At 56.1% G+C, this 13,535-nt stretch overlaps 1 protein-coding gene across 1 annotated transcript; it reads right to left on the bottom strand.

Moving 5' to 3' along the window:
- Positions 1 to 2,459: 2,459 nt before the first annotated feature.
- On the bottom strand, positions 2,460 to 13,509 carry SDHC (succinate dehydrogenase complex subunit C). The gene is made up of 6 exons (XM_040618922.1): positions 13,406 to 13,509; positions 9,474 to 9,530; positions 8,558 to 8,659; positions 7,701 to 7,762; positions 5,360 to 5,523; positions 2,460 to 3,427 (listed from the first exon to the last, which is right to left on the bottom strand). Exons 1-6 carry the CDS (start codon positions 13,423 to 13,425, stop codon positions 3,323 to 3,325), a joined length of 510 nt encoding a protein of 169 aa, XP_040474856.1. The 5' UTR covers positions 13,426 to 13,509; the 3' UTR covers positions 2,460 to 3,322.
- Between the last annotated feature and the right edge of the window lie 26 nt (positions 13,510 to 13,535).

Genomic DNA, 13,535 nt, shown 5'->3' with positions numbered 1-13,535 from the left:
GTGTTTTGTACAAAGAGGCAGCGTCCAGTGCTTGGGCCGCCGTTTGCCCTTGTTCTCGGGACGGGGCCCCCTCCGCTTCCCCCCATACCCGGGCTTGTCCCCCTGCTGCGGGAAGGTGCCCGGGCCGCCGGCGCTGTGCCGGCAGGAGGAGCTCACAAGCCGCCACTCCCAGAGAAAAGCATCCCAGAACAGGGGCTGTCCTGATGCAGAGGGATTCCCGGACGCCCCAACACCCCTTTTCCACTCCCTGCTTTTCCCTAGGGTCTGCAGCAACGGTGCCTCGTCCCCAGGGTGACCAGCCCCAAGTGCTGCGGTGAGCCCAGCACAAAGCCCAGCCCTGCAGCAAACCCCTCCGCAGCAGAGGGGGCTGCTCCAGACACACCCCCCCCTCCGCCCTGATCCAGCATTTCTGGCTGGTCCGTTCGTCCCCCTTCCCCCACTGCCCGCCGTCCCCTTCTTTGCACCACGAGCACAGCACACTGCTGCCTTGCGCAGCCCTAAGAGCCTTGGCCAGGCAAGCGAACCACCAGGGAGCACTCCCGAAGGAGGCTGGGCGTCCAGCCTGCTGGGCCTCTTCTCTGGGGTCTGGCCCTGGAGCAGGAGCCACGGCACTGCTCCCCCGGCTGCACAGAGGTCTGGCTGAAGACGGACACGTCCCTGGAGCCCCAAGCTGTGTGGTAGCCTTGCTGCCAGCAGGCCAAGCCTGAGGGACAAACCCCGTGTTCCCACCAGCTTGCTGTGACAGACCTCTGACGCAGGGATGCCAGCTCGCCCAAAATCCCAGCCTTGATCCACCCTGCTCCAAGGGAGGCTAGTCCTCGGCAAGCCACCCCACCGCAGGGCTCCGCTGCCGGCAGGGGGGCTCTGCTGAGCCCCGGGGGGAGCGGGGCAGATTCCCCAGGCTCAGGGTATCACCTCCTGCAGGATGGGGAGAGGCTGGTCCCAGAGGAAGCACTGCAGGTTTTCACCCCTAAGGGTCAGGAAGGGGAACACGTGAAAGACCCCTGAGTGAGGCCAAGAGTGGGACAGCACCCTGCGGCCCATGCTTGTGTTTTCATGGCAACTGGAAAAATACAGGTTTTAAAATAAAAAATAATAAACAAAAATCAATCCCCGTGTTTGGTTTCAGGAGATCAGGGCAGAGCCCCAGGTAGGTCCGGGCGGTGCGGTGCTTCAGTGTCAGGCACGGTGCCCTCCCTGGGTTGTATCTCAGCCCACCCTGTTTAGCAGGGTCTCGTGCTGGAAATGTGGGACCAGCCACAGGCCTGGAGCTGCTCACAGCTCAGCGGGCCTCCCCCTGCGCAGAAAACCCACTGCTATGGGCTGGTCTCATCCATTCCTTAACCGCTGTCATCAGGGGAAAAGCAGCAGTCCTGGCTTCGCACCCCATCTGCCCCAGCCACAGGGCCATGCTGCTGGCTCACAAAAGGTGAGCCACGTAGAGATAAGCAGTAAAGTCTGCAAAGCGCAGCCAAGAGACGCAGTGAAGTCTAACTTCGTTAGCAGCTGGCACACACAACAGAATAGCTCATTAGCAAGCAGAAGTGGGTTCTAAATAAAAGCCATTTTAGCAACTGTAGGAAGTAATTGGTTTAAAGCTAAAACGTATTTGTTTTTCGCCCAGGAGCAGCTCAATCCTGCTGGGGCATGCGGCTGCACCGAACAGGATTCAGCAGTAAGTCGTCTCCCTCTGCCACGCTGACAGCAGACAGTTTTTCCTCCTTCATGATTTCTCATCTCTGAGGTTGCATGTCCCCTCAGGGTTGTGATGCCTTCTGCTAATTAAAGGAGTGGCAGATTTGCTAGGTACAGCAGGCAGGGAGAGGAGCTGAGCGAGCAGGAGGGATGGGGCTCAGATTGGTGGTGGAAGTAAAAGCAGTCGCATGGAAACAAGCCTGGCCTGTGCAAGGGAGCTTGGAGCATGTAATTGGACTGGCTCCCCTCCTGTCACTCCGGGTCTCCATCAAAGCCTTATGAGGAGAGCAGACGTTCCCCATAAAGCCGACATTTTGCTGGTTGGTGATATGAATGGGAAGGAGGATCTTTCCTGAAACAGAGCCAAGACCTTTGCTGGGACAGAAATGCAGGACAAAGCTCCTGACGGGGAGCATCCTCTTGCAAAGCTTTGCTCCCAGTGGCAAGTGCAAAAAATTGTCCAATTAGAGCAAAAATCTCCTGGACCTCGCACAGGTGTTTGTACCAGCACAACCAATCACACTCCAGGTAGGAAATGCCTTTCTGCCAGGCTGGCAGCATTTCAGAGAAGTCAACCCCATACCTGCTAGCTCCAAAGGTCAGGCACTACACCTGCCTCTAAAGGCTGGAAACAGTTTGTTTTTCCATTGCTGGGATACTCTGGGAAGTGGCAACTCCCTGGATCTCAGAGCAAAACACCCCTTCCTGGCCGACCTCACCTCAGTGATGCATTGAGCACAGACGCCAAACTCAGTGGCTCAGTGTGAAGGATGAAGGCTGCTTTATTGCAAAGGTGGACAAGTGACAAGTGCTGCAATGAGCTGGTGGCAACATGCGACTAGAAAACCACGTCCCTCCCATTGCCCCAGGGACAGAGCAACTTCCTAACGGGAAAATCGGATGTTTTTCACTGGCAGGGGCTCCAGGGCCCCAAAGCTGACTGTCATCATCTTCAAGGATAACGAGTAGAGATTGAACCTCTGCAGGTCTGAGCACCCCATCCCAGCTGGTTGCTTACTGCTGGGCTCAGAAAGTGCAGAGTCCTGCGGCCAGTGTGGCACTTGGAGGGCACCAATCACCCATTCCCCCATGGGTGCCAGCGTTGGCAGCACCGCCTGCTCTCCCTGCCCTGGCACAGGCTGCCTCAATGGAGATGCTTGTCCTGCGCTGGGCCTACACATACACAACCAGCCATCCCCAAGCCCACTCGGACCTGCAGGGACACAGATTCAGCATTGTCTCAAGCCTGGGGACAGAGCAGAGAAAAGAAATGCCTTGGAGTTTGCCTGGAAGAAGCCAGGAAGCTCTCTGAGAGCAACTGAACATGCCAGGATCGGCTGTTAATTTGTGCCTGGCTTTCTGTGGCTGCTGGGGCATGTTGGCATGGCAGGAGACAGCCCAGCCTGTCCCCCCACCACTCAGAGGTTAGCACATCACCCGGGCTAATGTAAAGCAGCTCTTGATCATCCATGAGATTTGTGAGGAGGGGAAGCACCACCTTCCCCAAAGATTTGTAGTTACTAGAGAACCTGTCCTCCCGCCTCCCTCTCCACACACATCTTGAGGTGGGCCAGGATGGAGCAAATCTTCCAAAAAAACCAGGGAGGCCATCAATGGGGAGGTACCTTCACATCGCCGCAAGGCCCGCAGAGGAGAGCAGGGTCAAGATCAGGACCAGCACCCCAGACTGGTTGACCTGGGGGATCTTGAACCCCTTCCCCATGTCCCATGCCTGCAGGAGAGAAGAGACACAGCAGGGTTAATTTCAAGAGGGCTGGGACGGTCCCTGATGGGGATGTGTCAGACGCATGCAAGACTACCCTAAAACCAGCCATTAGATCACCAGGTACAGACTGAAGGGAACAAGCATCCATTGCTGCGGGTCAACAGGCAGGCATGGGTCTCCCTGGGTGCAGGCATGTGTGCACTGTGCCAGATGAAGCTTTCTCGCTACCAAACCCCAGCATCTATCAGGAAAGCCACCCATGAGCTCTCCTTAATCCCCAGCAGCCACAGCACACCATGTTCACTTCAAAAGTGGCAGCTGCTCTCCTCTTGCTTCTCTCCTGCTGACAGAAATAGGTTATAAAGCACGGCGCGAGCTGCAGATCTAAGGCAGTGCTAACATCCGAGCGGGTGGGGATGAGCCTCAGCCCCCAGCACCTCTGCATATGGGCCTGGGTACACTGTGAGCCGCGGAGCCCAGACTGAGCCCGGATGGCAGGGAGGGATGCTGGAACAGCACTCTGGAGCTGGGTGTCCTTGGTTCCCAGGTATCGTAGGCGGGTTTGGACCTCCCACCTGACTGGCCAAGTGAAAGTAGGGTGGCTGAGGGCAGCCTGGGGGATGCACACCTCCTCCCAGCCTGCCAACAAGCCCCCAGGGCTCAAAGCATGAAGCACCTGGGGCAGAGGCACTAAAACAAACTTGCTCCCTGCTGACTGCCCTTCTGTCATCAACAGGTTGTGCTGCCGCGTGCAGCTGAGGGCCAACGCCGCAGGTTTCCTGCTCAGACAGTTTAATTGGCATCCTGCTATATACGTGCAGTCAGAGACTTCAGCACGCATTCAACTCACGACGCTCTGAACCAGCAGCCGGTTATGGCTGCTCCCTTTGCCCAACAGCATCTCCGTGAGCGAGCAGGGCTCAGCCAGCTACAAGCCCCATGCTCCAAGATCTCATCTGAGGGCAGGTGCTTAACAAGCAGATAACGAGCACTGGCAGCACTGCTGGCTGGCCACCATCTGCCCCAAGGACCCACAGAGGGGGCTCCTCTCGCAGCACATGGCTGTTGTTCACCCCAACGGCTCAGCCTCCTGGCACTCGGACACAAGCACCTCAGAATGGCTGCTCTCGGGTATGAGATAAAACATCCAACAGTGCTCAAGCCCTGTGTTTCCACACTGGAAACACTGGGAGCCATCACTGCCTGCAGCGCGAGCTCACATCTGCAGCATGGCTCTGCATGTGATGCTCCCCCCGCCCAGAGCAGAAGGATCATGTCATGCTCTGGGCCAGCTGCCTTTGCAATTTGCTCCCGTAGAACCTAACCTATCTGGAGCTACAGAAACCACAATCAACTACAAAAAGCAGCATGTTTTGTCCTGTTCCCAGCAAGAAACTCTCAGCATTCCGGCTCCCCCTCCTTCATCAAACACAGGAAGCTCAGCTGAATGGAGCTGCTTGTTCCTCACTTCAGCACAGGGCGAACGTCACAGGTTAGCTTCTGCGCAGGCAACACTGTCTCCAATCCTCTGCCACACATCTTCTGTGATCATTAAAGCTCTTGGAAGATCACAGCACAATGGCTGTGTGACAAGGGTGAGATAATGAACAATGGATGGCACCTCTGCAAGGCTTGAGCCCGCAGCTCTGTGGACGTGTCCCCTGGCTGTAACACTGCTCTTGCTGCTTCTCGTCCACCTCCCACAGCCAAGGAGACATGGGGGGATGCTTCACCCAGCTGTGCCAGCCTGTGAAGTACCAGCGTAGCAATGCTCTTTGCAATTTAAATGTACCCAAAAATAGCGCCGAGGTTCTGAAGCACTTGAGGTGAGTAATTCCCATTTCCAAGGACACCTTCCTGGACACTGCAGCCAGCGCTCCCGCAGCCAGCAGATGCTTCCCTTCCCTTGCACCCCTGGCCCCCGCGGAAGCTACTCACAAGGTGTCGGATTCCATTCCAGGTGTGGTAGGAGAACGGAAAAGTCAGAGCGAACTTAGCAGAGTAGATCAGAGCAGGCCCCAGGCTGAGCGACTTCACCATGGCCAGGTAGTGGGGAAATTGTTCTGGGAGCAGGAGGGCAGCCAGACCAAAGAGGGAGACTCCTGAGAAAGACAAAGCCTGCACGTCAAGCCAGCATAAGCGTTTCCAACCCCTCACTGCCTGCAGAGCCCCAGGCCACCTTTGTGTCTCTGGTTTGGTGACATGGCCTGAATCACCATCAGCTCACGAGGGCCTGTAGAGGAAGGAGGAGGGAGAAAGGTTTGCCCATCTGGCAGCACTGTGAAAACATACCCTGCGGGGGGTGCTGAGGACCCAAACTGGGGCAACAACGCCTTGAACCTGGGTCCTGCATTACTCATACAACACCCAAACTGGTGTGAGCTCATGCAATTACAGCCAAACCAGCCCAAATTTGAGGTTAAAGGACAATTAAGTTTGGAAAACACAAAGGTGGCAGCTCTTCAGCAAAAAACCCATCTCGGGACAGAAAGCCTTCTGCTGCCAGCCACCAACATGGGCAGCAATCTAGCCAGGCTGCTTCAGTGGGGACCAGCAAGGGAACCAGCAAAGAGGCAGTCTGACATGTGTGGCTGTGCTAACTGCAGGAGCTGTAGCAGTTTCTCCTCCCCATTTCTAGGCCAAGAGGGTATATCCAGATGGTGCCAAAAGAATGGGAACGATTGCAGCCAGCAGTCAGCCAAGTCGCGATTCACCCTCTGCTCAATAGCGCCTGATTACACTGCAGCACGCTAGCTTGAGCGCCTTGGCTGGGGCCAGTGCTGGCAGCACAAGTCAACCAGCTGCTTCCTCACTCAGCCACTTATCTCCTCAATGGCCTTTGTGTTCGCCTTGCAAGAAGCACAGGAAGTCAGAGGCTCCTGTAAATTAAGGCCTTGACAGAGAGGAGTTGAACACTTCTCCCTCCTTCTGGCTGCTGAGCTGTGGATGACAAAGTGATGTTCCTTCCTGCTCGATCAGCCTAAGAAGGGGACGATTCCCCCTCCGGCAGGTGGTACATCAGAGCGGAAAGGCAACAGTGAACCTGCCAGTTTGGCCCACCTGACAGCAAGCTGGATGGGGACTGCAGCCCATGGGCCAGGCGCGTCCCAGGCTCCTGGTGATAAGATCCCAAAGTGGGGTGATGCCAGCACAGCTGCCACACAATGCTCTGGATTTGGGCACGGAGCAAGCATACAGCCACCCCAGGAGCCAGCTGGGCTCACAGTGTGCATGCAGGCAAAGTCACCTTGCTGCGCTCAGAGTGGGCAGCTGTCAGCTGCTCTCCTGCAGAGGATTCATGCCACTCTTCATGAGGCAGAGCTGGGCGTAAGGTGGCTGGCCTGGGAGCAGCAAAGCCAAGCTCTCACCAGGGCTGCACTGTATAGGAGCAGGAGGGAACGTGGGTGCCCTTCTCTTGAAGCCCAACTCCCAGGCCCTCACGGGAGGCCTGGCTGAGGGCAGGCTGCAGCCCTCACTGCTCCCTCTCACTCTGTCGAGTGAGCGTAAGTCCTCAGTTCTGCACATCTTTTCTGAGTCCCTTCACACTCTGATCTTCTGCAAACACCAACCCGCCTCCCCCCATGCAACAGGGAGCTACCAGAGAAGCACCTTCCTGCTGCCATGAGAGGGCATTAATGGAAATAAAACGGCCTCTCACAGTTAGATGTGCTATCACTTAGTCAAACCATGCAAACTTAACTGGAGGGTCAAAACAGCTAGGGGGAGTTTTGCTGCTGGTGCTGCCTTCTCCCCCACTGGCATCTCAAGGAACACAGCAGCCACTCCCAGGAAGCTGAAAAACCCCACCTGTGCTAACAAAATTCTCCGAGCTCTGCCTGCCCATCTGCCTTTCCCTCACACAGTGTCTCCTGTAAGGATAAACCAGCAAAAAACCGCCACGGAAGAGAAGGGGTGAGAACTAGAGCAGCTGGTCAGCCTTTTTCCAGACTGGGGGAGGCCCAGAAGAAAGCAGCCAGGCCAAGCCAAGTGCTGCAAAGGCTTCAAAGGCTTTTACATACAGGGGAGCATCGCTGCCTCTGCAGGACTGGAGCCACTCGCACCCCAAGAGGACTAGGGGACAGAGAAACGGGGACAGGGAGATATTTAGGGGATGGAGAAAGGCAGAGAACAAAGCGCAGGTTTCCCAGGAGAAAACCTGTTGCTGAAGCTGGGGACAGAGGGGAGAAAACCATCTGGAGTCACATCTCTGAATCAGAGGGGTGTTTCCTTCTGCAGCCCTCGCCCTCCGTCGCCACGAGCGGGTGGGAGATGCACGCACCTAAGCTCAGCGCAACGCCAGTGCCCCGGTGTGTGATGGACATCGCCATGGGCAGGGACCACCTGCAAAACAACCAACCTTGTCAGCAAAACAGGGCACAACACCAGGAAGACCTCTGAGGCTGCAGGACAAAGCACAGTCCGTCTATTCCTAGACAGCTCTGTGCTGCTGGGCGGGTATTTCTGCACTCAGAGTTATTCAAGGAATCCAGCCAGAGCAAAAGGGGAGAGATGGGGGAATTTGCAGAGGCAGCTTGGGAATGGCAAATGCCACTGGCACGGGTTTGAGAAGGAGAAGGGCGTCTGCTGAGAAAGCTTAAAGGGAGATGAAGCAGGAGAAGACTGTAAGGCTCCCGCAGTTTAGGAATAACAGCAGGGTTTGGGCATAAATGAGAGAACCTGGAAAAGTGACAGAGGTGGCCCCAAAGAAGCAGTCAGCTCTCTGAGGAGGGAACCAGAGCCCAGAGTTGGCCTCCTGTGTCTGCCCTTGGCGACCGCCAGCTCCACAGTGGGACACGCCATTCTACGCAACTGTTCTCTGCGGAGGCAGCTGCCTTTCAACAAAATGCTGCCCTGCCCAAGCACCCCGAGGCATGGCTCTGAGGGACACTGTACCCCTCTGCAACACCCCGTATGAAAACAGCGAGTGTCACCAGCTCTGTGGGGGAGACTGTGATTCCCCACGCACAGCTCAGACAGATCACAGCACAATGCAGAGGGTCTTCCCGTCCTCTGTCTGAAGTGACAGTGGAGACGTCCACAGCCCTCCCACCTAAGGGTGCCTCCAGGTATGGAGCTGTTGCATGCCAGAGCCTAGAGCGTGCCAGTGAGAAGCTGAGGAGGCCAAGAGGCTCTTACTTGTAAATGGTGATGTGAGGGGACAAGGGACGATTGGACTTGGTGTTCTTTTCCCAGAAGCGGGCCATCTCCTCCTTGGCTGTTGTTCCCATCGGGACTACACTGCAAAAGAAGAGGATACAGGAGGTGCAGGGAGATGGACAGTGGTTTACCACTGCCTGCTCCACCGGGCAGCAGCTTTCCATCCTGCAGGACATGAGCTCCTGGCTGACCTTGACTACAGCAGCACAAAGAAGGCCCCAGCTGTGCGCAGAGCCAGGTGAGGAGAGGATCGCTGCCAGCTCTCCCGAGTGAATAACAACAACATGCACGATGGAAAGCTGCTGCACTGGAATCCACCCAGCCAGCAGAGCTGAGCCACCCCCCATCCCCCACCCCCAGCACCACCCAAATCAGGATATCAGATAACACGTTATATAATACTGATAACATGCAACCTGCTCTTTACTGCCACAGTAATTGCACACTGTACCAAATAAAGAGCTTGTAATTTAACAATCCCAAGATTACACAGCAATTACACTTACAGCCCAATTTAGCAGAAAATAACTATTTCTCCTTAAGCCCAGCAGCAGGAGGCACAGGAACAAGAGAGTTTCTGTGGCTCCCAGCTCTCCTCAGGTGCAACGCTGTCATGCAGAGCAGCACAGAGGGGTGACAGGGGTACTGCTGCCCCCGTGAGAGACCCAGGCCCCCCTCAGCAGCCAGCCAGGCTCTCCATTCATCCTCATCCACAAGCCCCAGCCCCCTCATAAATAGGCTGTGCTTTCACGGTGGCGTGAGGTGGTAGATGCCCAGCCAACACATGGCACCGATTGACTAGAATTACTAAGCGGATGGAGCACACCAAAGCCTTAGATGGGATCCCTTGGGGAAGAACTTAATCCTGTTACTCTCAACAAAATCCCGGACTCACTGTCTCACAGAAAGGCTGGGACCAAGCCGAGCCAGCAGGCACCGCTGACCAACACATCTGCAAGAGAAGACAGAAAGGCTTTGTGAGTGCCAAATAAACACCTGCAAATGCCAGCAAGATGCAGCTGGGCAGGGGATCCGCCACTTCGTATCTTAAAATCAATCTTTATATGAGAGAATCTGGGCTGTTCCTCAACAAATCTTCTCTCTCCTACACTGAGATCTACTATACTAGAGTCTGTAGATTCTGCCCAGGGGTTCGTTCTTTATGACACCCTGTAATTAGTCTGCTCAGCTATAACACTTTGTAAGTCAGACATAAACAGCACTCTAAGCTCACAGCTACACGGAGGCAGTTCATTTTTCACTCTCACTACAGCAATTATCAGGGCGGGTGGCACCAGGCGCATCTGCCGAGCTACGAGGGAAGAGCTAGTCCAGGCCACTGCTCTCCATGCATTCGAAATGAAGACATCACCTCCCCTTCCTCCAAACACTCAACCTCATCACAGCATTTCACCACTGCCATTCGTTAAGCTCCAAGCACCAGCAAGATGGGAGGTCTCTGTCACAGCCCAGCGCAGGCAGCATTTCAGCTGCGCCGAGGCTTGGGGCAGGAGGTAAAAAGGGATTTTGTGGTGCCCAAAGGAGTGGGAGCCGCTCTCTGCAGAGCAATTGTAGCAACTGCAACTCTGACATTCAATGGCATCTCTCCAGGATGGGAAGGAACAGGCCCCCAGCCCAGGGCAGCTCGAGCGTCTGCAGATGCGGGCTGGAATCTACAGTGCCTGCTGCTCTCCAGGACAAAGCATAACAGGCAGCGCTGCCTTTCCTGATGACACGAGGAGAACAAGGTGTGCAATAACGTCTGACATGCTCATCTGCAGCACAGTGACAAACACTAATTAATCTTCTCAAATGCACAAGCATCTGTACCAGCATCTCCTGCTGTTTCATTAACAGCAGTAGATAAACGAAGCTCTGCTGCTCTTCAGTTGTCTTGCAGCCAGTCTCAAGGACATGGAAGGAAAAACATCTGGAGGTCAGCTCTGCACCAGGTGTAAACGCAAAACAAAAGTCATTCTTATTAACCACTCCAAGTTCCTGTGTAAATGATCATTAGGACGTTTCCTTTCAAATTCCTCCCTTGTCTTCAAAGGCTAGACTTGAAACACAGCAGCTTTTTAGGAAGGCATCCCGGCTGGGTACATGAATTTTTGGCAATGCAGAATCCACTCCATGCTGCAGTGCAACATTTCCACTAGAAAACCTGTCTTGAGTCTATCAGCACCCTCTCTGAAGCACAGCCTGACAGCTGGACGAGAGCTTCATGAGGACACAGCAGGGGCTGAGCCCAGCCAAACCTCCACCAAGCCCACCATCACAACCAAGAGCAGCCAACAATGGATCCCCAAAGAAAAGTCTCAGGAAACTGCACAGGGGGAGCACCCTGCACAGCTCATGCACTTCCCAAGCCAGAGGGTTTCGGTCCATAACAAGTGGCCTTTTCCACCATGAAATCACATTGCCACCTCCAGACCCCCGCCAGCTTTCCACACGAATTCTCACAGCTTAGTCAGACACAGAGAACCTGCTCCCTGCTTGTCCCAAGCCCCCCAGACCAGGGCCGGCCACCATCTCCCAGTTCCTGGGTAGGGGAAAGGAGGTGAACAATAAATCTCTACCCACAGACCATTAATGATTTATACACCTCACTCACGCCCCCCTTCAGTCCTCTTTTCCAGGTTAAAAGGCCCAATCTGTTTAATCTCTCTCTGCACAGAAGCCACTCCATACCTCTCCTCAGGACCGGGGCAATGGAAGAGGGAAGGCTGGCTTTGAATCTCACACAATTCAAAACAAGAATAAAATCCACAACGTGTTTGCATTTTTTCAAAGCTAAACTCCCCAGCAAGAACTCCCCATCTTCTTGGCTCAATTTTAATATTTGTTGTAAGATGCAAAGCATTACATCTTGCTTCAGTGGAACGCCTACTGCTTACAAAACACAGCCCTCCAGCTAAGCAATCAAGGTCACTCTGTACCAAGAACCTGTCCTCTTAATTATTTATCATTCCCTAAGTTATTGCATCTTTCCCAGCTCTTCCTCCATTAACTTGCATTTTCTTCCAGATCACTGATGAACATGTTTTTTTAAAAAGAATTAGCCCTAAAAGAGGATCCTCTGGACCCCAGCCGAGAGCTTCCCACAGCACCCCAGCCAGCTCCCACCCTGCCCCACGCCCAAAGAGGATGCAAAGACTAGGGGGGCCACCAGACAGTACTACTTATTGGGGACTTCACAGAGCCCAGCTGCTCGCACAGGGCTGGAGAAGGACAAGTGTAAAGCAGCAACTCAAAACGAGAGAGATTCATAAACACCCAGCGCTGGAACAGTACTGGCTGCACACACCCAACCACACAGCTCCTTAGCTCAAGAGGAGAATTTTGGGAGTAGCGGGGGACAGCATCAGCTCAGTGTCACATCGATAGACATCATTAACATTTATCCTGCAAGACAGGTCTATAAAAATCACTCAGATTTTGCCATGGAGAAAGCAAATGAGAAGTGATTATATATGCTTTTTTATCTGACAAGCAGATGCAGACATGAGATGAAGTCATCAGGTGCAGGCTCCAAACCGGAACAAGTGACTTCTCTCTTCTTTTTCAAGCAGCAGCTGCGGGGCGCCTGGTATGGGAGCCCCCCGCCTCTCCCGCTGCCGGCAGATCCTGCCTTTAAACAAACCCGCACACGCAACAAAGAGCTTTCCACAAAAGCGTGACAGCTCCAACTGCTGCTAGAAAGAGAATATTTTAAGAGAATGAAATCCCAAATGCCATCTCCAGGCTGATATCAAAGAGGAGAACGTCAGAAACAGTGGCTGGGAAGGGGGATGCTCACAGCCTCAAGAAGGCACAAAACTTTGCAGTGGGGGTGGTAGATGGGAAGAGGCACCTTCAGGCCAAGCAAACACAACACCCTTCCCCCCTGCTGCTCAGCACCACGGGCATAGCAGAGCACACTCCCGCAGGGGACCACTGAGCTCCTACTCAGCTGGTGGGACTCCTGTGAGGCAGGGGAGCTGCTGTGAGACAGCACTCCTAAAAGCTGGTGGGCTGCCCTGTGAGGCAGGGGACACCCCCCAGCCCTGGCTGGGTGCTAACATGGGCTCTGTCCACCCAGTCAAGGCCATCAAAGCCACAGGAGTGAGGGCCGGGCAGAGGCTGCACACAGGGTGCAGGAAGGCACAGGGCTGCCTTTCCCTGGCCCAGCAAACCGCCAGCCTGGCCCGCAGCCGGGCTGGTCTCGACCCCACCGAGCGCTCAGGCCTCGGTACCGCCGCCGCAGCCCGGGGGCGTCCAGGCTCCTGCTCTGCCCCAGGCCTGCACCTCAGCACCCGCGCCCCGGGGGCTCGCTGCGGCCGAGGCAGAGGCCTCACCGGCTGCCAGCAGGGCGGGGGGCGGCAAGCGCGGGGTCGTCGGCCCCGTCCTCCGCCCCGAACACATCGAGGGACAAGCCACACTGCACCGGCGCTCCGGAGCCGCAGGGAAACGGCCGCGCCCGAGCGCAGGGACGGGACCGGGAGGGACCGGGCCCTGGGGCTGGCGTGGGTGGGGCGGTGCGGCCCGTTCCCGCACCGGGGGCCTTTCCCCACGGCCTGGCCGGGGGCAGGAGCCCGTGTCCCGGCCTGGGCCAACCGGGGCTCCGTGCGCGGCTCCGGGGCGCCCCCGCCTCCGTGACGCCCCCGGCCCCGTGACGCCCCTCCCTGCCGGGCTGTCCCCACCAGCAGCACCGCGGCACGGCCGAGCGGCGCCACCCGGCCCCGCCGGGCTGGGACAGCCGACCCGTCCACCCGCGGCGCCGCGCAGCCGCTCCGGTGGCCACGAGTCCCACCACGGCGCCCGGCTCGGCCCCCCCCCGGAAGTCACCTCAACGCCAGCGCCGCCATCTTGGAGCGCCCTGAACGCCGGAAGCGGCCGTGACGCACTTCCGGCGCTGTCGCCCGGGGGTGCCCGTTAGTCCCGGTTCCCCCCAGCGGCTGCCCGTTACCCCCCGCTG

Source organism: Falco naumanni, chromosome 20, assembly GCF_017639655.2.
Source record: "Falco naumanni isolate bFalNau1 chromosome 20, bFalNau1.pat, whole genome shotgun sequence".
NCBI lineage: Eukaryota > Metazoa > Chordata > Aves > Falconiformes > Falconidae > Falco > Falco naumanni.
This window is presented reverse-complemented; position numbering and strand designations above follow the sequence as displayed.

Bases quoted from the DNA above. Each gene is read 5' to 3' on its own strand.
- SDHC (XM_040618922.1), bottom strand. From the start codon at position 13,425: ATGGCGGCGCTGGCGTTGAG. The intron at 9,531-13,405 runs GTGACTTCCGGG...CTTCTCTTGCAG, and splicing joins ATGGCGGCGCTGGCGTTGAG to ATGTGTTGGTCAGCGGTGCC. The intron at 8,660-9,473 runs GTGAGTCCGGGA...CTTCTTTTGCAG, and splicing joins CCCAGCCTTTCTGTGAGACA to TGTAGTCCCGATGGGAACAA.